The sequence below is a fragment of the Dufourea novaeangliae genome, unplaced genomic scaffold (assembly GCF_001272555.1).
Source record: "Dufourea novaeangliae isolate 0120121106 unplaced genomic scaffold, ASM127255v1 scaffold28, whole genome shotgun sequence".
Classification (NCBI taxonomy): Eukaryota; Metazoa; Arthropoda; class Insecta; order Hymenoptera; family Halictidae; genus Dufourea; species Dufourea novaeangliae.
The window spans coordinates 427,000-450,174 of record NW_015373917.1 but is presented as its reverse complement, the minus strand read 5'-3'; the positions used below and the strand labels follow the sequence as shown (position 1 = coordinate 450,174).

The window sequence follows — 23,175 nt, the reverse complement described above, 5'->3', positions numbered from 1 at the left end:
CTCCATGACCCCAATGTCTCGCCGCACAGGGTGACTGACGCCGCCCCCTTGCCAAACGGTGGAGGCGCCATGCACCAAGCGTGGTGAGTACGTGGGGTCATAGAACCCCCGGAGCATGCGTAGAGGTCAATGGGCCACGTCAAGCAAACCTTGTTTACTTCATATTTGGACAGGCCTCACGACATTATATGGAAAGGACTTGTTTTGACCAGGCACTCGACTTGTAGCTGAAAGAACGTAGATTAATCTCCTGTCATTGAAAATAACAATAAACGACCAGAACACTGTTAAAATCGCATTTAATCGCGGAGCACCACTATTTTTCGACCGGTGGCGCCACCCGTGGCGAAAGGCTTAAACTCCTAGCCAAATAATTGGCTAGTAGTTTCAGAGATTCGCCATGGATGGCGCCACCGGTCAAAAAATAGTGGTATTCCGCGATTAAATGCGATTTTAACAGTGTTTTGGTCATTTATTGTTATTTTCAATGACAGGAGATTAATCTACGTTCTTTCAGCTTCAAACTGAATGCTTGATCAAGGTGTAGCTTGTCCATAGAACGATGGAAGAGCTTTTTAAAGTGAACTAAACGGGGTACGCATGCCGAGATACAGTGTCAACCGTTGCAAATAAAGTACGATTTTAACAGTGTTCTGATGGTTTATTGTTATTGCCACTGACAGGAGATTAATCTACGTTCTTTCAGCTACAAGTTGAGTGCTTGGTCAAGACGAATCAGCCGTTACAGGGTACTAATCTACATTCTTTAAACTTCGAATGTAGTGCATGACGAAGAAAAGTGTTGCCTGTTTAGTGGTTATGTACTTGCCGCAGGTTTCGATCGGATTTACACTGCTAAACGAGCATCAGTTTTCCTCGTCATGGATTACATTCGAGGTTTAAAGAACGCAGATTAGTACTCTCTGGCAGGTGGGAACCAGTAATTACAAGAACATTGTTAAAATCTCAATTGTTTGCAGAGGTTGACACTCTATCTCGCGATGCGTACCCCGTTTAGTTCACTTTGGACAAGTCATACAACGTTATCCTGACAACTTTCGTCTTGACCAAGCATTCGATTTGTAGCTTAAAGAACGTAGATTAATCCCCTGTCATTGACAATAACAATAAACGACCAGAACACTGTTAAAATCGCATTTAATCGCGGAATACCACTATTTTTTCGACCGGTGGCGCCACTCGTGGCAATTCACGCAAACTACTAGCCAAATCATACCGACAGGTGAGTGAAAATTCCTAATGTTGGAAAAGTGCAAATATCTCAGTAAATAGGCGCTTAAAATGAACGCAGTTGGTCTCAAATTACTCCTGATGACTCAGTGCATCGACTCAATACCGCAGAACCCCATAATCGGAAGAATCATTTCTGTCAACACTGCATATGTAACATATTAACACTGGTAGAAATAATTCCTCCAATTATGGGGTTCAGTTGCATTTGGTCGATGCATTGTATTGTGGGGAACAATTTAAGACTGGCAACATTAACTTTGAGCGCATAATTACTGAGATATTCGCATTTTTCCAACATTAGGAATTTTCACTCACCTGTCGGTATGATTTGGCTAGTAGTTTGCGCGAATTGCCACGAGTGGCGCCACCGGTCGAAAAAATAGTGGTATTCCGCGATTAAATGCGATTTTAACAGTGTTCTGGTCGTTTATTGTTATTGTCAATGACAGGGGATTAATCTACGTTCTTTAAGCTACAAATCGAATGCTTGGTCAAGACGAAAGTTGTCAGGATAACGTTGTATGACTTGTCCAAAGTGAACTAAACGGGGTACGCATCGCGAGATAGAGTGTCAACCTCTGCAAACAATTGAGATTTTAACAATGTTCTTGTAATTACTGGTTCCCACCTGCCAGAGAGTACTAATCTGCGTTCTTTAAACTTCGAATGTAATCCATGACAAGGAAAACTGATGCTCGTTTAGCAGTGTAAATCCGATCGAAACCTGCGGCAAGTACATAACCACTAAACAGGCAACACTTTTCTTCGTCATGCACTACATTCGAAGTTTAAAGAATGTAGATTAGTACCCTGTAACGGCTGATTCGTCTTGACCAAGCACTCAACTTGTAGCTGAAAGAACGTAGATTAATCTCCTGTCAGTGGCAATAACAATAAACCATCAGAACACTGTTAAAATCGCACTTTATTTGCAACGGTTGACACTGTATCTCGTCGTGCGTACCCCGGTTAGTTCACTTTGGACAGCTCGTATATCGTTATATGGACAGCTTTCGTTTAGCTGAAGCACTCAATTTGTAGCTGACAGTACGTAGATTAATCCACTGTTATTGATAATAACAATAAGCGACCGGAACACTGTTAAAATCGCATTTAATCGCGGAGTACCACTATTTTTTTCGACTGGTGGCGCCATCCATGGCGTAACTCTGAAACTGCTAGCCATATAATTGGCTAACAGTTTCAGCGATTCGCCACGGATGGCGCCACCGATCAAAAAAATAGTGGTATTCCTGGATTAAATGCGATTTTAACAGTGTTCCGGTCATTTATTGTTATTTTCAATGACAGGAGGTTAATCTTCGTTCTTTTAGCTTCAAACTGAATGCTTGATCAAGACGTATCTTGTCCATATAACGTTGAAAGAGCTATTTAAAGTGAACTGAACGGGGTACGCATAACGAGATGCAGTGTCAACCGTTGCAAATAAATGTGATTTTAACAATGTTCTTGTAATTACTGGTACCCAGCGACTAGAAAGTACTAATGTACGTTCTTTAAGCTTCCAATCTAATGCATGACGAGGAAAAATGATGCCCGTTCAGCGGTTTAAATGCGATCGAATTAGGGTTGCCGCTCCATGAGGTAGCTGCGGTATTACAGGTGTAATTAATTTGACTAATTCTAGGGTTTTGCAATATTGGGTTCATGCATTAAGTCCTGAGGAACAATTTGAGACTAACAGCGTTCATTTTCAGCACCTAATTACTAAGATATTTGCATTTTTCCATCACTAGGAATGTTCACCCACCTGTCGGTATGATTTGGCCAGCAGTTTCAGCGAATTGCCACTGGTGGCGCCACCGGTCACAAAAAAAGTGGTACTCCGCGATTAAATGCGATTTTAACACTGTTCTGGTCGTTTATTGTTATTATCAATAACAGTGGATTAATCTACGTGCTTTCAGCTACAAATCGAGTGCTTTATCTAACCGAAAGCTGTCTGTATAACGGTGTAAGACCTGTCCAAAGTGAACTAACCGGGGTACGCATGACGAGATACAGTGTTAACCGTTGCAAATAAATGCGATTTTAACAATGTTCTTGTAATTACTGGTTTCCAGCCGTTAGAGAATAGTAATCTACGTTCTTTAAACGTTGTATCTAATGCAGGACGAAGAAGAATCATGCCCGTTTAGCGGTGTAAATGCGATAGAAACCTGTTGCAATTAGGGTTGCCGCCCCATAAGGGGCTACGGTAATACAGGCATAACTAATTTTACTAATTCAGGGGTTCTGCACTATTGGGTCCATGCATTAAGTCCTGAGGGACAATTTGAGACTAATGAGGTTCAGTTTAAGTGCTTCATTACTGAGATATTTGCATTTTTCCATCACTAGAAATTTTCACTCACCTGTCGATATAATATATGTATATCTATTTATATATACATATAAATTATAATGATATAAAAGTGAAATACAATACGATGCGCTCCGGTAAACTACGTTTATTGAATTCAATTGCTGGCTCGCGACTATCGTTCTGCTATGCGCGTTCGGCGCTGTACGATAAATATCGAGGTTCACGAAATTTCATTGTGAAACTTAGAAAAGTTTCAAAGTTCCATTTATATTATTATCCTGTCGAAATGTTCATAGTTCTAGCAACTTTCATATTCCAATCTAAAGATCTAACATACAATCTATTGAAAACATTAAGAGCACCGTCAAATGTTATAGTTGCTATTATTTGCCAAGGAGAATTTTCCTCGTGGCGCCGAAACTTTGTCCAGCCTGAGTTGCACCCTTATTGGTACCAGCTTGAAGACCAATAAGACCTTCGCCGGCTCTTAATTGCTCCTCCGTAAAGTGTCGTTTGTTTTCCTCGGCTGGCTTAGGACCGAGCCACGGTCCGCGCCATTCTGGATGTCTGTAGGTCTGTAAAACACGTATAATTTTTAAATGTACATATACGACCGAAGAACATTGTTTATAAAGAAAAGAAATAGCTATCCTATTTATTTAATGAAATTAATTACAGCACGACCGATGGCGAAAATGGTATTGGTCACTTGCGCTATATTCTTCCTCTCCATGAGATCCACCGCTTGAAATAGGTCCACGTCGGGTACTCCGTATTTTACGCAGGCCTTTTGGAATCTGAATCAATATAGATCACGGGGTTACTTCCAAAGGCAATGCAAAAGATGAGGATGATTTCTCTATTCGGAGTTAATTAACAAAAAAAGACCAGTAGCCCTGGACATTCGTAACAGCTATTCGAAATTAGTCGCCATTTTGTCGATAGCAAAGCTACACGATCGCGATGCGACAAACGTAAGGCAGGCCAGTGTTAACGAGCTCTCTGAGATGCAGGAATGTAGCAACGAAAGGAGATTATAAAGTAACCATGTGTTCGACTTTCACGTTACTTCTGCTTTCCGTATAAAAAGGGAGTAACGCGGAGTGGCCGCGCTGCGCATCGTTCGCCCCACTATCCAGTAGAGCGCTCTTAAACATGAAAACGCGCCAATTGGTGGCATGCGCAGGCGACACCCGCGGTTAGATGCAAAAGACAGACCGCGTGTGTGCTCAGTGTGCTGCACTTCGAGCGAAACCGTCACGAAGACGCTTGATTACTCATTTGATTCGACATTGAAATTCTATCCTAATGGGTCTGCAACAAGCTCTAACAACTACCGTTAACCTTATATTGGATGTACCAATACGTAAACCACTATATTTTATCGAAAGTAATATTTATCTTGCTGGGGATCAACGTCAAAAACTGCCATTATTATTAACAAAGGTGGGAGGATTATGTGGAAAAAGGATAAAGGATACTACCTATTTGTGCTCATAACATAGTAATGTATTGAAGAATTAAGTAATGAAATAGTAAAGAAAAATATTATAGTCAATTGTAAGTGTAGGCATGGTCTTCATATTCTTCCTTGAATTTGTAGAGGTTTCTAGACTCCAGTTGTCTTTTGAAGGGACCTAAGGACCTTCCGGAATCACCGAAGAAAGTTCTAGAGTCTATGGGGACCCATTGAAAAGTCTGGGTATTTTTTAGAGGACCACATACGGTACGATATGCTTAACTCCTCCAAAGGAAGACGAGTGTTCCATTATATCCGTTCGAAGTTCACTGCGACGGTCCCGACCTCAGACTTTGTTGGTACTTATTTACCAGGCAATCAGGTAACGCGAGGAGGAGCAGGTTCGTGGTCAATTTTCGCGGTTACATCTGTCCGTATCCACATTGGAAAGAATCGTTGGTCTCGAACTCGAGGTCAATACTCGCACGGATGGTTTGATCTCTCGATTTCGACGAGAATCGGCGACCACTGTTCTCGACATCGATAGACGCGAGTCGAGAGTCGTTTCGAAGCAAAACACTGTCGATTGCGGAAAGTCGACTGTGTAGCAGGAAAGCATCAGATCAGAGGAGGCTAACTTAAGCTACGAAATCTCTTGGGGGATTACAGACAACATATATTATCATCCGGTAGCACCTATTTCTACATTACAATGCAAGCAAAAGATCATTCCATACCATTTGGTAAGTGGTGATTTGATATACAAATCGTAGTACTTACTGATTAAGGTTATCCATCATCTTGTAATCACCACCAGAAGTGTTGATCTTAGTAACGAGACCCGGTTGCAGTTTATTCATAAGTTGGCAAAGCAGCACGCCGTCCCTTAAAGCATCTTCGTACAGCACACCTAAACCCATTACAGGACAACAATAATTAATTATTTGAAACTTCTGGAAGCATAATTTGTGTTAAATTAAATTTCTTCTTTCCCAAATTATCAGCACGTTTAACCGTATAGTAATACATACACATACTTAGAATGCAACATTGAAAGAATTCCATTGATATTCATACCGTTTTCACAGTAACTGAAAATCGTACTGTTCATTGAGGAGATAACGACAATACTTGTTTCTGGTATATATGGATATGCCGAGAACCACAGTGCCACCAGGATAGCAGAAAAAACAAACGACTCCACTCTTGCCCTCTCGTCCGCCCGCGGGACTGACATGCGCACTTGATGTCAGCCATCGATTTTCATTGTCGGTCGCGTGATTATCGGCTCTCGAACGAACGACAGATTCGTTTCTCTGTTTTTTTTTCTCCGTCACCTCCCAGCCTTCGTGCCAGCAACCACGGGCGGTCGGGAGATTGCCGCGAAATAATAACAGAGAGGCTACGTGTGCACCAGCACTCGTTCATAGCGCCCCATTATACCAAGAGGCGCGCCAAGGGGCATGGCATTTTTTGCCGTTCGGTCGAAGGATCCAGGAAAGAGACCGCCTCCGTCTTTCCAGCCCTCTCTTTTTTTTTTACTGGTGACCCGCGTTGTCCCGTTCGCACCGCCATCATTGTCTTTCCTGGTCGCGTGTCGTGGGCTTCGACTGGCCGAAGCGCTCCCGTCGCCATTCGAAAGACACGCTGCATCTCGAATTGCCAGGAGCGCAGCTTACGCGAAGAGTTCGTCTGTCAATTTGTCAGGCGTGTGTGTGTGTCGTTATTTCCAACTTCCCCCCCACCCAACGACTTTACGTGACGTTTCCATGTATCGAACATATCGATGTGGCACGCTACCTGGCGACCGGATTTATAAATTGTATCGATGCACACAAGCCGCGAGAGGAAGCGCTGCGGTCGCGGAAGCACGACAGGTAACTTTCCAGGTTTGTAGTTGCCGCCAGCTTTTTTGATGCATTAATTCCTTTGGTATTTAATGCAATTCGAACACAGATTAACTCTTTGATCATTTTCAGATGATGGATATGATTTTGGTGAATACAGTTAATTTATAAACAATGAGCTGACTGATGTATGTGAATTATCTTGGTCCATACGCGACAATTGTACTACAATATAGAAGAATGTATGGCTATGAAAGGGAAGTAGGTTACACGCGTTACTTTGAAGAATAATTAATTGTATTTTTAACATTTCAGCAAAGAGAATACCGATATGGTCACAACTGGCTGAATGTGGCCCTGCCCCCCAAGTCTAGCGAAGAGCAACGTTTTTGTCTGTAGCTCGAACGCTATATTCTAGTTAAGCGACAGCGGCGATGGTAATATATGCAGTATCTATGAATATGAAAGTTACGGAGTTACTAAGAAAACATACCGAGCCTCGAGTAGTTCCTCCAGCTGGGCTCGCTGTGTATACGTAAACTATAAACTGAAGACGCGTTATGTAGATGCACGTCATTAGAAACATCCATTGTAACGGAAATTGTTATGGGTTTCTATAGTATATGGTATCGAACTATTTTTCCCAAGTTATATGTTTCGAGTGTAAGCAAATACTTTGTGACTTCGGTATACATATTCGACAGATTGTGGCCATTAGATACTTCACTGTTCTTTTGGACATTTTTGGACGGAACAACGCGCTCATTAGCTGTTCGAAAGACTACTACCCTGATCCTGCAAGGACGACGAGTCACGTGGTTTCGCGATGGAGGGAGCGCGCCACCAAATGCCTACCCGAAAATCTGTTCGCCTAGTACAAAACTGGTCGTGTGCTTGAATTTTCGATTGACGAGCCTTCGACAGTCGATCAGTTTCAGATACCTCGGCCAATTTCGTTCAATTAACCGTGGAATCGACTCTCAACATTCACGTGGCGAACTATCTAGCAATGGTCAATTCTACACAATAGGCACGACAATAAACAAAATTGATCAAAGTATCTGAAACAAGTACACTTTCGGGATAATCCTTATCTAATTATTGAAACAGGAAGAATATTTACGTCTTACTCTTTAACGCACTTAAGGGCAGAATTAAATATGAAGTCTAGGAATTAACGAATATCGAATATTCTTCGAAATTCTGGAATTAGATGAAAATTCCTTGAGTGCATCTTCATCCTTCAGGTGTGTGTCACTCACATTGGACTGCGCGAATCAAACGACCCGAGCAGACCTTCTGCTTTTCCACGCTATCCAGGCAACAGCCGAGAGCAACGGGCCAGCATCCACACCACTTCCTGGGATCGAAACGCGTGGAACCGCCGCGGATGATGGGCGTAAACAAGAAGTGTGATATTGCTGATACGTTCCTGGTACCGTCGAATCGCGATGAGATGTCGTAAACGCGAGAAGATGACAGAAAATCAATAGAAACGCATTGTCAGACCGTGACCGTATGGTACGTGCAGTGATTCTTCCCTCGTTTCTTTCGTACAGAGTCACGTGATGCTGGCCTGATATTTTTCAGACGTCGCGTGTCTTATCGCCGTCTTCTCATTCCTGCGTCGATACTTCCCGTCGAAAAAAATATCGGATCGCAACAATATATATCGGGTACATTAGCACTATTTCTGCCCGTGATACTATCCTGTTACGGTGACACGTCATGGTCGTCATGTCTCGACAATTTGACGTGAAATCGATAAATCCCGCCCGGTCTTGTACGCCTGTATTCTGTTGTATCTCGCGCATATCGTTTAATTTACACGTATCGTCTCGAATCTGATTAACTCATTAGAGTTGGTATTGTTGAGTATACATTTTACAAGACTGAGATATAAATAGACGGTTATTTTCATCGAGTAAGTTCAAAATAAGGAGGAAATTTGATTACCACCTGATTATTATTATCATTGCATCACGTTTTCAACGCTCCGCAGACTTCCTACCAGGAAACGACGGGCATTATAAATGTCAGTAGAAGTCAGGGTTGCAGGAATAATGAAGCAGATTCAAACACTGTCATCATACTTGATCTTCTATAATATTCTATATTCTACATAAATGAGGTGATTACTATCTTCTAGGCAATTAGAAATTATTGTCTGATCGTAGATACGGAGTTAATTATATGAGTGGTAGAAAATTACGATGAACCCTTTAATGAGATTAGCGTAGGCTGAGCGAGTTAAATGAGAGAAAGGGATACTCCCTACGTCAAAGAACGCGCTTGCCCAGTGTGGTATCGATTTCACGTCAGTTTCGTGTCATAAAGACGTCAAATGCACGGTTTTCACCAGGACAACATCCCCGGGCTGAATTTACGACCAGAGGCGAGCAACAGGTCCCGCGGGAACGGGAACACGTGCTTAGTTGCAATGGTCTTGCGTCCGTAACCCATTCTATCATAATTATATACATATTTATACATGATTGCACAATGTAAAAACACTTCGACTTCAATACGAGCCTTTCTTTTCAGGAGAATCCAATTAGAATATTTACTGGATGAGCCCACTGAGCAACGTACCGTTTTTCTTTTCCAAAAGAAAGAATATTTTTTCCTGACGAATCATCTCTCCTTCAAGTGTACCACCGATAACTCCATGCAAGAAACGATCAGCGTTCGAAGACAATCCTTTTTCTGATCAATGAGAACCAAGTCCACGCCCCTCGAGCACACCCCCAAACGAAATATGTATAGCTTCGGGTAACCACCTGTTGCATTTGGTCGTAAATCTACCCCGAGGCTGTAATCCTGGTAGGCTTGTCTCAGAATGACGTCATTGACGATCCTTTGACGGACAACTGACACCTGCTGACGTACACCGGAGTTTCAATCTCGTCGGAACCCTGTATCACTGAAACGCAACTTTTTCTTCTCCCCCGTAAGAAGACTTCTTATTTTCTTGGTGTACACCGAGGCAGGGTTACACTGACTAACACACACACACACGCACACGTGGGGGTACAGCCCTTCGTCGGTGAGGAGGCCATAAATTCATCTACTAGCCGTCGTTGCTACCCTAGTAACTGCAAGCTTTCGTGACGTCATGCAACGTGGCGTGACGAGCCGTTCGACATATCGACAGGTTCTGTCGCCTTGAGACGTCTTGTCGAAATTAGTGGAATCAAAGCTAGTGTTACGGAAAGTTATCATCTGACGTCCTATCGAACGTACCGTCGACGTTGACGTAAACGTGGCGGGAAAGCTATAAATCCCTCAAACGTCTGCTGGTGCCCTGGTGCAGGCAAGCTACTTGTGCCACCGTGACGAACGGATGACTGACACTTCCCTCCCTCGAAACGCCTTCCGATTCACCCGTCGAGCTTTAAGGGGCATTTTCAACGGGATAGAAATAACCTCTATATTTTATATTTATATGAACAACGTCAATAAGTAATGTAGCTACAATTTTATAGAATTCATTTTCAAATCATTTTTAAGGATTAAGTGTTGCGATCTCAGTAAGCAAATTCACTCAAGATAAAACTTAACTACATTATTACGATATTATTAGCTTGTCAAGAGCCATGACCAATAATTCTTATTGAGACCAATTAAATTGCAATAAACATTTATAGTTTCAGACTGATGCAAAATGGAGAAGAAAAGATGACGCCTACAAATAAATAAAATCACGATTTATTATAATTTAACGAGGGAAGTTTGTTGTGAGTGTCGCTTAATACTCGATTTTCACTACGATGAGGAAGTTGAGAAGGGTGCAGGCGCTCGTGAGAGAGAGAGAGAGAGAGAGAGGGGAAGAAGAAATGACACAATACGATGTTTGTGACTTGACTATCCATGGGCCTTGTATGCGTTCCTGATACATTGGCGTCCTTACGACGTAACATGATGAACAGATGACGCGAAATCAATACACGTCGTCGGCCGGCAACCGATTGTTAAACATCGTTTAACGAGCTTCTGGCGGTTAGAAACTTCTACTACATGTACCAAGCGACAAATTAATAATTGCAATTACAGGTGTAGCAGTGGTCGTTTCTAATAACAATAATTTGATTGTTAATTGTCAATAACTTAAGGCCTCGGCTATTTTTATATTTATATATACATATATGTACATATTTTAACTATTCTCAAAAGGTATTCACTATTCTGCCAAAAACACTTTTTTGTTTATATAGCATATTTGAATTTTCTTAACGAACTGTACACTTTAACATTTTTCCCAGATGACTGAACGTCAAAACAGAATGTAAGATTTTCTCCCACTACCGAAAAAAATGCACAATGATACTGTAACGAGAGGATCGTGTTCAGCATGCCTCGCGAGCTTCCAGGAACAGGCTAACATCTGCAACGGAAAGACTCGGGAATCCTGGAATACGTCGAATTCCGATCACGGTATTATGTAGAGCGAACAATGACAGCGAGGGAGGAAGGAGAAGAAGAACAGTTGACCACGGCGACGATCGAACGTGCCGCTAATCCAAGTTCAATTTTAAACGAGTCAATAACATCAAAAGCTTCGTATACCCGGCTCGCATCATTGCGTAGAGCCTCCCGTCTACTCTAAGCCTAGATGGAGCTGCTACTGCGCGGCAATGCTCGAGCCAAACGACAGGAAGACGTTGACAATGCTCCTGGTTAAAAAAACAATTACACACTGATAGCGATACATTGTAATTAGACTTCTTAATCCTCCATGGCTTGCATTTTCTACCTCGTTAAAATATTTTAATCGCTATGCATTGTGTTATTTCAAGAGAAAATTCATATTTCAATTAGACTAACAGGATTGTTTAACGGGGTAATTCTTCAGGGTTAAGGAGAATATTGATAGAGTGTAATATTTATAAAGATTCTTCTAACGTATTCGTCCTATTAGGCGGGACGGTAAGCTTATAACAGGTGCGTCCTGAATCGGTTAATACCAGGCTAGCACTTCAGTGAAGAAGCTTCACTGTCACCGAAGAACCTTCCCCCTCGCCCCTCGGATTCACACGGAGGGCTGAAAGTGTATGCATATAGATTAATTAAAAGGGCAAAAGAGGAAGACGGCATCCTTTTGCCACCTTCGTCGAACCCTCCACACTATCAGGGTGTCAGCTTGAAATGAAAGCACAATATCCGAAGCTTTACGTTCTTTCTTCGAGGACTCTTGTGTTGCCCCTATAAGTACTACGTAACCTATAGACTGACCCAATTTCTTTCTCTTCCTCTTCAAGGGTAACCACACTTAATCAAGGCGGGAAATGACGTAAAGAAGTGTTAGAAAAACGTAAGAAGAACAAAGTCTTGCTTCTTATGTAGCAAAACCGTGGAACCGGGGTGCACTCAACACGACGATTGCGTCGACGCCTGGCGTATTTCTCGAACCAGGGGTGCACGTCAGACACAGGGGTTGTTGCCCGTTGTCTGTTCAATAGGGTGGCTCGAATGACGTAACAAAGCGCGCGTTTTACCAGGAGAACATTCCTACGAAGGAGGACACAACTACCCTTAGGAATCCTGGCCATCGATCCCTTTTTGCGGTGGGAAACCAACTCTCACTATAACTTCTTCGCTAAGTTATTTCCATCTCTATTAAATAGTGTCAATTAATACTAATTAAAATCCACGGTTAAAGTGACTAACAAACATCCCGAATTGAATTTTTAGGATGGCCATGAAAGATGAATTGGGTACACTGGAAATATCAGTTGTCCTACAGATTTGTCCGCCACTTTGACATACGTATGTTCGAGGGAAACTACGAAAACTGACCAAGTCAACAAGCTTAACCTTTGTGACGTCACGCGGCCTGACATTCGTACCCGGGAATTATAGGGTTCCAGAGGGCCTCTGGGTATTGTTGCACGGCGATTCTCGAACGGGGGTGGTTGATATTGACACGCTTTTCGAACCGCACCACCTCCGCAGAACAGGAGTCCATGCATCCGAGCGCGTGCATCGAGGGAGTGGTGTATGTTATCGACAAAGTTCAATCAACCGTTGCGATTGTGATCTCCCGTTGGATTATGTTCTGGTCGCGGTGTAACCGCGATAAGATTACACGAACGGTAAGAGCGTTGGTCGTGTTAATACATAGGGTAAACGCACCAATGAATGAACACTGACAAGATTTTGTAACTGGTAAAGTTGAATTTTAAATCATAATAATATTAATAGATATTTGGCACATGAAAATTACATTTTTTAATATCTATACGTGTTCATTTCCTAGTGCATTCACCCTAGTTACGTATTTTTTTATGAACATCACACCTGGTGGAAATCTCTGTCCGACCACCGTCTCGATCCATTGCTGCGCCTCAGCCTCTTGGCTAGCCTCTCGCTTACCAGCAACCTAGAATCAAAAGATTAAAAGAATTCTTTTAATAACTGTTTATCCGAAAGCGTTCAGTTTGAGTGCTTAATACACTTCTAACAGTGATTAATGACTGGTTTGTATCTTTTAAGATGAACAGTGGCTATTTAGATATAACTGACCGAAATAAATTCTGTTCTCAGACCCCAGGAGTTATCGCTGCGCCACGTGTCAACAATTCATTAAGTTTATTTTGGAGACTACTGTGAGTGGAGGAAGATCGATTAACGACGGTAACCAAATTAATATCCTTAAAAACATTCGCTTGAAACTTATAAAAAAAGCTTTTGATGGAGTACCTTGACCATTTTGTTTATTGTCTTCAAATAATAATTTTAGTTATGGTTATTATATATCTCGGAACATTTACTAGAATGAAAAATCTGTATATTAAATGTGTATAAATTCCAGTAATTGTAAGTGGTAAAAAGGTTGGTGGGAATTGTATACTTTCGTTTTTGAATTATCAAATCAGTTTCCGTAGAAACTTTCAAAAATTGCCGTAGCCGATGGTATTTCACATCGTCATGGCGGGGTATTGGTAAAAGTTTTCAACTAGCAATAATCGCACCTCGGTAGAACCTCATTGGTTACGATATCGCCACTGCGCAAAGCTAAAGAAACGGCTTTTCCCCGTCTTACTAATAACGCTAGCGTGATCATTCTAACTGCGAGAAATGATTCTTCGTCAATGCCATCTAGCGGCAGGTCGACCAACTAACGAACCAACGAACAGAGCTATGTATGTATGTATGAATGTATGTATGTAGTGCAATTCAATTCATAGAATACCTGATTATCGCAACGTTTGTATATTAATATTTAACAAAACTACAATGAAATTACAAAATGATATAAATGCAAACGATTTTTCACAATAACATTTTGATACGACATTTAAAGTAATGGTCTATCAATGCCACTTATGAAACTTCTTTTAACAAGAGACTTTTTTCACAGTGCTGTACCATACATGACCACTGTAAACGGTGTATTTGCAATTGAACGCAAGTAAAGTTCGGTTAAGTATTTGCTGGAAATGCATCGTGATAGGAGAACACGAGATCAAGAGGTGGCGCTTTAAGTACTCGTTGTGACGACGGTATGCGATGCAGTCTTTACTCCATTTTACTCCATTCTTTCATTCTCGTGGCGTCCAACCGAATCACCCTCCCTTAACCTGTTGCTCTTAATTTCCTAAACCAACTGGTAAAGCGACTATAACAAGAACCCTTAATTATTCCAGATTTCATATATAATACATACATATGTATCGAGAGGATATTTAAGAAACTAACGTCAAGAAACAGCACCGATGACGCCATCGATCCAATTCTCCTTTACATAACTCAAGCTGAACGAACGTAAGATGAATAGTTCCAGACGATTTCGTCGGGTTACGATAAACTTGGAAACAGTGTCGATTGACGGAATCTAAACTCGGCGGTGGCCTCACCCTTCGAAGGTGGCCGAAATCCAGAAATCACGACGACCGACCGCCTTGCTTATCGGCGTTTTCATCTGGCTACGATCCACGGACCCGGGTTAACCGTACTTTTCTTGCAATATACACCACAGCAGACACCCACTTGTTCGAACTTTTCCACTTACATGCTACGTAGGCACTCGGAATTCCCGCCTCGGCACTAGACGTCAGCATTCATAATAACGACAGATCGTGGTAAGCAGCGATACAACCGCCCCTAAATAGCCTGTCCAGACGGCTCACTATTTCTGGGGATAGCCACTTTGCTCCTTCCCTAATGAAGTATCAGAGATATTATTCTAATCGTTTTCATAACCAGAATACCTTCACAAAAATTCGTACCGCCTCAAAGTGAAGGATTTTGCATGGAAAGGTTAAGAAGAAGAAACTCGCGAGATGTAAAAATAAGCGACCCTAACTTCTGCATGACCCGAATTAGTCGAACAAGTTACGATGTGTAAGGAAAGGGTCTTTGAACCGGGGACAAGATCCGGTTCACGTTCCAAGAAGTTTACGATTAAACGGTGTATGCCTTCGTGGTTACGTTAAATGGTAACTGAAGATAGTACTTTCTGGATAATGCTACAATAATTATGGTTAACGTAAACCTATACATAGGCAAAAGGCGGATGAATCCGGACATTTCAGTATCTCCATTACATACTAAGTTCTGCCAGGTTCCAGACAAAATAAGGATCTTGTTGACCTCTTGAGGGATACTGGCACATATGTATAAAGATACAATGAATATTAGTAATTAACACAGAAGGGATAACCCAGCAATTGATTATTCTAAATATTCATAAATATATTTTAAATAAATTATGAATATGCAATCCTGTCCTCAGTCTACTGATTACAATTTACAGATATTATATATTGTGTTTGGGTTCCACTTAAGTGTCCTGGGCTATCCACTCTATCTCTTTTTGGAAACAATCATGACCTATGTGGTACCAAAACCTACTACTCGTCGACAATTCGCCATTTCTACTCTTCAACTCTCCTTCTTGAATGGATCTGAACCGTCTGATGAATAAAACCAGAATACAGGGGAAGGTTGCCGAATTGGAACCATCGCCTAGGTTCGATCACTACTTATAATCTCTCATATGGTAAGCAAGTTACACCGTATAATATACAATTACGTACCAGTATGTACGATCTGACCTAGTCAGGAAAACGTGCAATGGCATAAGGATCGAAAGCTAAGAAACTGAGACCAATTCGGCGATCACAGATGTAACGAGTCAGCCTCTTGTCCCGGTCTTGTAAATGGGGCTGCAGTGTCAAGATCTGGTTACGAGAAAGAAGCGGGGGTGTGGGAATACCCGTCGGGCAACTGGCCAAAAATCACTCGTTCCTGAATGTCGACGGAAAGGATACCCGGGCGGAGGGGAGACCGGCATATAGCGTCGCGACGCACGGCGTCCGGACTTAGTCTCTGTCCGGTCAAGCGTCATCGCGTTCACAGAAGTTGCTGTCCCTTGAGAAGATTAACGTGTGCACACGTTCGGTGGTCAACAGAGAGTAGAACGATCCACAGGGGAAAAAAGGGACAGAAGCATGCCGGTACGTGTGTCGATTGTCAGCATCGGCGAACGCGCGCGGAACAACCCCAGTGTGCTCGTTTAGAGGATCAGTGTGACTAACAGCGGGCCGTATAAATTACCGACGCGATATGTCTGTGGCTGTATGGAAAAACTCTGCATGCGACAGTTTCGAAAAATTTGAGGTTTATTGCATTGTAATTGAGCTGCAGAATATAGTATCTATGTGTTTATGAGGGAAAAAATGCATAAAATCATATTTTGTATCTTTAAAAAAGTAATGCAATTTAAGGGAAGTCCAGTATTCAATGCAGTAGAGTAGGTAAAACAACACGAGTTCAGAAAATTTGGAGAACAGAACGGTTTCTCGTATATTTCCTTTTGTGATAGCTTTTCATTGCCTATTTTATTACTGTTTATTCTGCAAAAACATGAAAAAAATATATTAAGCATATGAAAAATAAGGTTAAAGCTTGTTGATGGTATGAAAATGGTGGTGCACCTTTTCTACTGAGCCCCTCAATTATGTATAAGCACGAGCAATCGATATGATGTTCATAAAAGTAGTTTGTTTTTTTTTGTCGGTGAGTGTATATATTAATATTGTAAAAAGAAAACAGGGAAACATTGCTAATAAGAGGAACTGATGTACAGAACTTTAAACAATTATCTCGAATGTGAAAACATGTGACATACGGCGTTCTTTCTGTCAGCCACAGATGTGTGCTCGGTTCAACGAGTAAAGGGACAAGTGAGAAGTCTAACTGAACCTGGTATAACATTAATAATTTTGAAATCGCGAGCGTTAAACGCCGAGGAACCGCGGTTATTCGTAGAATCCTAATTACGGTAGACCTTGGGCTATTTCGTTCTGGCGGATTTCCCGAGACGTTGCTGGATTAATCTTGACAGAGGGGAAAACATACAAAGTTGCGGACGGGAAAAAAGTAGAGAAAATAATCCTTTAACAGCGCGTAGCGTCTCGATTTGTAGACTAATATTTTTCTTTTTTCCCCCACTTTTGTTTGGTCTTTAAACTTTTAAATAGATCTACGGTATTGGTAGCGTTGATAACTGTTGTTTGAATATTTTTTTAGCGTCTAGAAACACGAATATAGGTTAGATTTCGGTGAACAAATTCATCACGATCCGTTTGATCGACATGACGGAAAACCGCGATTTGTAACGACGATATCCTCTTTGACGTGTGGTATCGCCTCCCCCGTCGTGACCGGTGTATTTATACCCTAAGATAAATACCCTTACGTAATATCCTATGTCCGTCGATGCTATCGAACGGAAACCACTGTTATTCAGAAATCCATCGGTTTTCCGCGGTAACTCAAACATGACCACCACTAAGTAGTTTCTCTAACTTATTTCAGTCATTCCTTGCTTGTTTTATTTAATTCTGACACTTTGTCACGCGTCAATAACAGAGAAATTACAATCGAATGATGGAAATATGTATTATATTTTCACGTCGAATATGGTAGCGCGCTAAAAGAGGGTGATAGGGAAATAAAGCAACATGTATATCACGGTGACGATCATAATAATGAGCACGATGGAAACGTAGTATAGAAGAGTCACGATATAGGAGACACCGGTGGTAACGTGATGCATTATCCGTGATTACGTTTCATTCGTTCTAATGGCAATTAGAGACTTGAGGGAGCTTGAGCTTCAACGATGCTCAGAGAAAAGCTTAGATACCCGTGGTTCAACGAACTTTTCCCATGGATGTTACAAAATCAACGAAAGGATCTGTAGTTTCCGACTTAATTGGAATGATAGAAATCCTTCTTGACTCTTGTAACTTGACCGATTTTAATTTCAATGAATCATGTTGCACCACGTGGTCACACAAGTTCACGACGAAAAAGCGTCCTTGAGAAACAGACGATAGCACAACCACCAGGAGTAGTAAAAAACTTCGTTCCTCTTGAGAATGGAGCCTTAAAATACACCTCGAGAACGTTCGACAAGGAACACACGTTGCTTCCAAGCCGTTTCGACACTTCGCAGACAGGGCTGCTGGAGATCTTTCTTGGCGATCGTCTTGGGAGGGATCCGACCAGAGCGAGAAACCATCGAACTGGGATCAATATTCGAAATCTTCCGTCATTCGTACGATTCGTTACGATCGACAAGGCATAACTCACAGGAACCAAATACACAGGCGAGGATTTGTATTTTGCGAGATATCGAGGCTAATTCTCGCTATAAATACTGATCTATCGCATAGAAGAGGGATGCCAGATTTCGATTTACGTCGGTCGGACCGCGGTTGGCGCGATCGTAATAACAAATTGCTTACGTTAACCGGCGATAGTGGGAACACGCGAGACTTCTCGATTTCTTTTCGTTGTCTCAAAGAGGATTTTGATCCTCGAATTGCAAAAAGCTCGTTGACGAGTTTGACGTGTCGCGAGGATGTGCTGCCCTCCATTCGCAGATATTTTCGTGAGATGGAGTATCGAAACGGGTGTATAAAATATCGATAATCGTATCCATCAATAGTTTAGTACTCAAGTATCAATAATTACCGATTATTTCCGATCGTTCAAATTCTACGAAATTTGTTTATTAAACGAAATGTTGATGATTTGCTTTGAGTTTAATTTAACGTCTTCGTCTAAGCATACATTTATTTTTCCAAAAATAGTGTCGGCCAAACAGAAATATCGAAACTCTTGTAGTATACCATGGATATATGTTTCTATATCAGCTCGAAAAGGAAAGCGTCGAAGTGAAATCATTGTCAGGCTGCCAGACAGCGTGTAATTTCGTCCGTTCGTCTTGAACGATTTTAAACCAGAAAATCAGCGCGAAACCTCTCAGCGGGGAGGAGTTCGCGAGTGATCGCAAATCGCGGTAAAACAGGTGGGCCAGCGAGAGGGAAACGTTTCGTACGGTGCTCTCTGCCAGTTTTAATAAAAGCCAACGCGAATCGGCCGACGTTATTTTATTTTCGACGATTCGTTTTACGCCCCCTGGTAACGTAACACCGATCTATTTCTGTAGCCCCTCGTCTGGACATTTTTAAAATCTTCTCCGTTGGATCCTTATATCCCGGAATCCTAGATGGCACAACCGATCCTTTGAATTTTCTTTGGCTATTTTAAATTTTTTACGAGTCAACAAATATCCTGATTTCAGGCCCGCAACAAGGAACAGGAGGCTGAGGTGTTGGCCTGGATCGAGGCGGTCATCGGCGAGAAACTACCGCCCGGAAACTACGAGGACATACTCAAGGATGGAGTGATTCTCTGCCAACTGGCCAACAAACTCGCCCCCGGATCGGTGAAGAAGATCCAGACCAAGGGAACAAACTTCCAGTTGATGGAAAATGTTCAGAGGTAGAGTAGACTACCGACAAGTATTTCAGGGCGATTCAATCGTGAGAAGTTTACACGATCGTTTCTTTTTAAACAGATTCCAAGCCGCCATTAAGAACTACGGTGTTCCACAAGAAGAGATCTTCCAGACGGCCGATCTCTTCGAGAGACGCAACATACCACAAGTCACCTTGTGCCTGTATGCTCTTGGTAGGATTGTGAGTATCTGGGGACGGTGTCCTGAGATTTCTCCGATAGGTTTCGAATGTCATATTCGTTATAGAATTATAGAATCTGAAGTTACCGAGGGCGAAGTCCAGAGAAAAGATTAGGGTCCAGTCTGCAATGTATCGAGCCACCGACCCCAAAAACGTTTCACCTAATATTTCATTGCAACATTTTCTTTATTCAGACGCAAAAACACCCTGAATACAATGGACCGAGGCTAGGACCGAAGATGGCCGACGAAAACAAACGGGAGTTCACGGAGGAGCAGCTCCGGGCCAGCGAGGGCCACCTCAACCTGCAAATGGGCTTCAACAAAGGCGCCAGCCAATCTGGTCACGGTGGATTCGGTAACACTCGACACATGTAAACATCCTCCAGCCGTATTCTAACAATGACCCGTTGCTTGGGACCGACATAGGTGTTATTTTACTACTTCGCTACCTATGTAATCTGCGAACGTAAAATGGAACTCGAATTCTTCCGGACGACTGCGAGTCCGTGTATAGAATTTAAATTGTGAAACTTCAAATATTTCTATCGGTTGAGTAGATCTCTAGCATCACGATACGTTGGCGTAAATTTTTGTTATACTATCGTGTCCTTCTGTAATATGTAAACGCGAGATCCTGGTAGGAAGCAATGTTAATTGACCAACATTAGTTTACTCTATTACAAACACACGATACACATTACAATCAGTACAGTAAGTCATCGATTGGTGTTCAAAGGCTCCTCTGCATTGACAAGGAAAGGTCCTCAGGTGTAACGCTGACTTTTTAATAACGTTTAGCACAGCGATAGAGCTTGGAATTCTGAAGCGAATGGTATTTCTTTCAGCCGTATATGTCTATTAGTTTAAGAGATATTTAATGTTCAGTGTAGAGGAGCCTTCGAACACTCATCGATGATTTTTTGTACTCTATACACAGAATACACTTTGGGTACCACACACAACACGCTACACTACATATACACACAAATACACGTACAAGAGACAACACTACAAAACATTCGTTGGTTAACATAATATCAAGATCATTCGTAATTTTGAATACACACATGGAAACTTGTGTGAATAAGAATTATCGAAGACAACAGACACCAATGCACCAATAATACATCAGATGTTGTGTGAGACTTCAGGATCTCGTGTTTACTACAAGATTCTGTCAATTCGAATTGATCATACACTTTTGTAAGATTTATAATTATTCTCTCGTAATATTCTAATTATATGTAAACAACAAGTGTACCGAATAAAGAGGCGGCGCTGCTATTTTCTATTAACCGTGTTATCGTGGCATTGAACCTGCACACTGTTTTCGTTGGACAGTACGCTAAGTATTGTGCACTATGTTAGAAAAACAAGGGTGAAGAAAGATGTCGTGAAATTTGGAGATTTCTCTGTCGTAAGAGATACCCGATGCCAAGTTCTCGGGACACTAATACCACACTTCTTTCCGCTGCTAATAACGAGACTGAGTGTATACTAAAATATCACGCATTATGCTGCATGACTGGCGAAATCCGTGGTAATGATTATGCAGCTCCGAAAAAAGAAACGTTAAATTTATCTTAAATATAGATCATTCTTTTTTTAGTTCGGAAAAATGTCAGTTAAATAAATACAAGTTCGCATTAAAAATATCCTTGTAGTCGAAACGATTCTGTAAATTTTATTTACAAAAAAAATTATTTTTTCTATTCAATTTTATGGATAGCCAGGTTTTGTCGTTTAGCGTTTCCATCTCGGTCGCTCGGAGGCCTCGGGCGCACCCTCAACTTGGCGGAGTTAATTTTGGGCACATCAGCCACGAAAATACCGGCGGCTTGTTTGTAAATAAACCTTGCCCCGTCGAGAGCCGTGCCGTCATCGCGACACAAATTTTTTCGGATTCTCAGTTTCTTTTCTGGAACGCGAACACGCAATCCGCTTACACCGCAGAAATTTTAATTCGAACTTTATGCTTTACTTGGCACGTACGCAACACGCCGTTCGGTTATTTTGGGATTGTACTTGGTGTACTGGTATTACTCAAAACTGGACGTCTGTTATACTATCATTATACCATTTAAATTTATCAAGTCAATTTTACATATATATAAATCACATAGGGGCATCTCTCCAGTGAATGAACATTCTAAATAAAAACGAGTAACAGTGCTCATTTATTGGTATGTTTATCCTATATGATTCTTTAAATTTTAAATGATTATAAAAAATCAGTCTGTACCCTAAAACCACCGGCGAGATATAAGGGACCTGATACTAATTCAATATTTAAACTATTTTTTAACCAACCGCGCGACTCGAATTTAAGATCAATTTCTCAATGGAGACCAGAGTCCCGTGAAAATTTTCCGAGGTTAAATTTATTCCTGTGGAAACGGAAAACGTGATTGAAAATGGAACGGCCTCCGCGAAAGCGATACGATACCTCCTCGATCCACGTGTAAATCAAATTTAGTTTAACGATGCATTGAATAACTCATGGTAGACAACCTCTCCAGAATTAGAAGCACTTTAATGAAAACTCGCAAAAATATTATGGCGGTATGAGTCAGAACCTTTGAAATAGATGGTTTTTCTGGATGTAAAGGAGAAGAATTTTTCTCCTACGTCGTATTTCACGCTCGTGTCGCGTAATTTCATGAAATTCTGGATGTTTCCAAAATAAGTTTCCAGAATAATTTTTGCGATCCTAGTAATGCTTTGAAATTGACAACTGTCGCGACAACTGTGTGTATGAAACTCAACACCATGGCGGGAAAATACATAAACGGAAAGTCATGCTTGATTGAATCGAACTATACACGTTCATAAAAGATGTAACAATTGCAAATGACAATTTTCCATACTAATCTTCGATTTAATAATAAACTAACTGTAGTATTTCGGCTCTATACACGTTGCAAACTTTATAATTTAAAAACAAGTTACTGACTGTAACTTGAAGGTTATGTACCCGCATTGGTAGATTTGAATATTTTCATAGAGATTCCTCGGAACGGTTAAAATGATTTCCGTTGAATCGTTCGAATGTTTCACACGGCTAAGGTACTAACGTAGAATGAAGAGAATTCGAGCGATTCGACTTACCTGCCAAAGCGGACGTCCAGGCATGACGAATCTAGCTGACACAGACACGTTCTGTTACAATTCCCGAAACGAGGAGGAGTCCGTCAAAAGTCGGCAGAGCTTAACCCACTCAAGCACAAAAAGTGTGAGCATCGGCCCTCGTCCTGCGTATATATGCGTGACAGGTGCGCGCTCGTGTTGGTGA

The 23,175-nt window shown here is 41.5% G+C and overlaps 2 protein-coding genes across 2 annotated transcripts; one reads left to right on the top strand and one right to left on the bottom strand.

Moving 5' to 3' along the window:
- Positions 1-3,710: 3,710 nt before the first annotated feature.
- Positions 3,711-23,121, bottom strand: LOC107194350 (muscle-specific protein 20-like). Its single transcript, XM_015583963.1, has 5 exons — positions 22,992-23,121; positions 13,184-13,265; positions 5,820-5,949; positions 4,257-4,377; positions 3,711-4,155 (listed from the first exon to the last, which is right to left on the bottom strand). Exons 1-5 carry the CDS (start codon positions 23,013-23,015, stop codon positions 3,964-3,966), a joined length of 549 nt encoding a protein of 182 aa, XP_015439449.1. The 5' UTR covers positions 23,016-23,121; the 3' UTR covers positions 3,711-3,963.
- On the top strand, positions 16,199-21,178 carry LOC107194351 (myophilin). The gene is made up of 4 exons (XM_015583964.1): positions 16,199-16,344; positions 19,485-19,684; positions 19,761-19,881; positions 20,076-21,178. The coding sequence occupies exons 1-4, from the start codon at positions 16,339-16,341 to the stop codon at positions 20,256-20,258; spliced, it is 510 nt and encodes a 169-aa protein (XP_015439450.1). The 5' UTR covers positions 16,199-16,338; the 3' UTR covers positions 20,259-21,178.
- Positions 23,122-23,175: the final 54 nt, after the last annotated feature.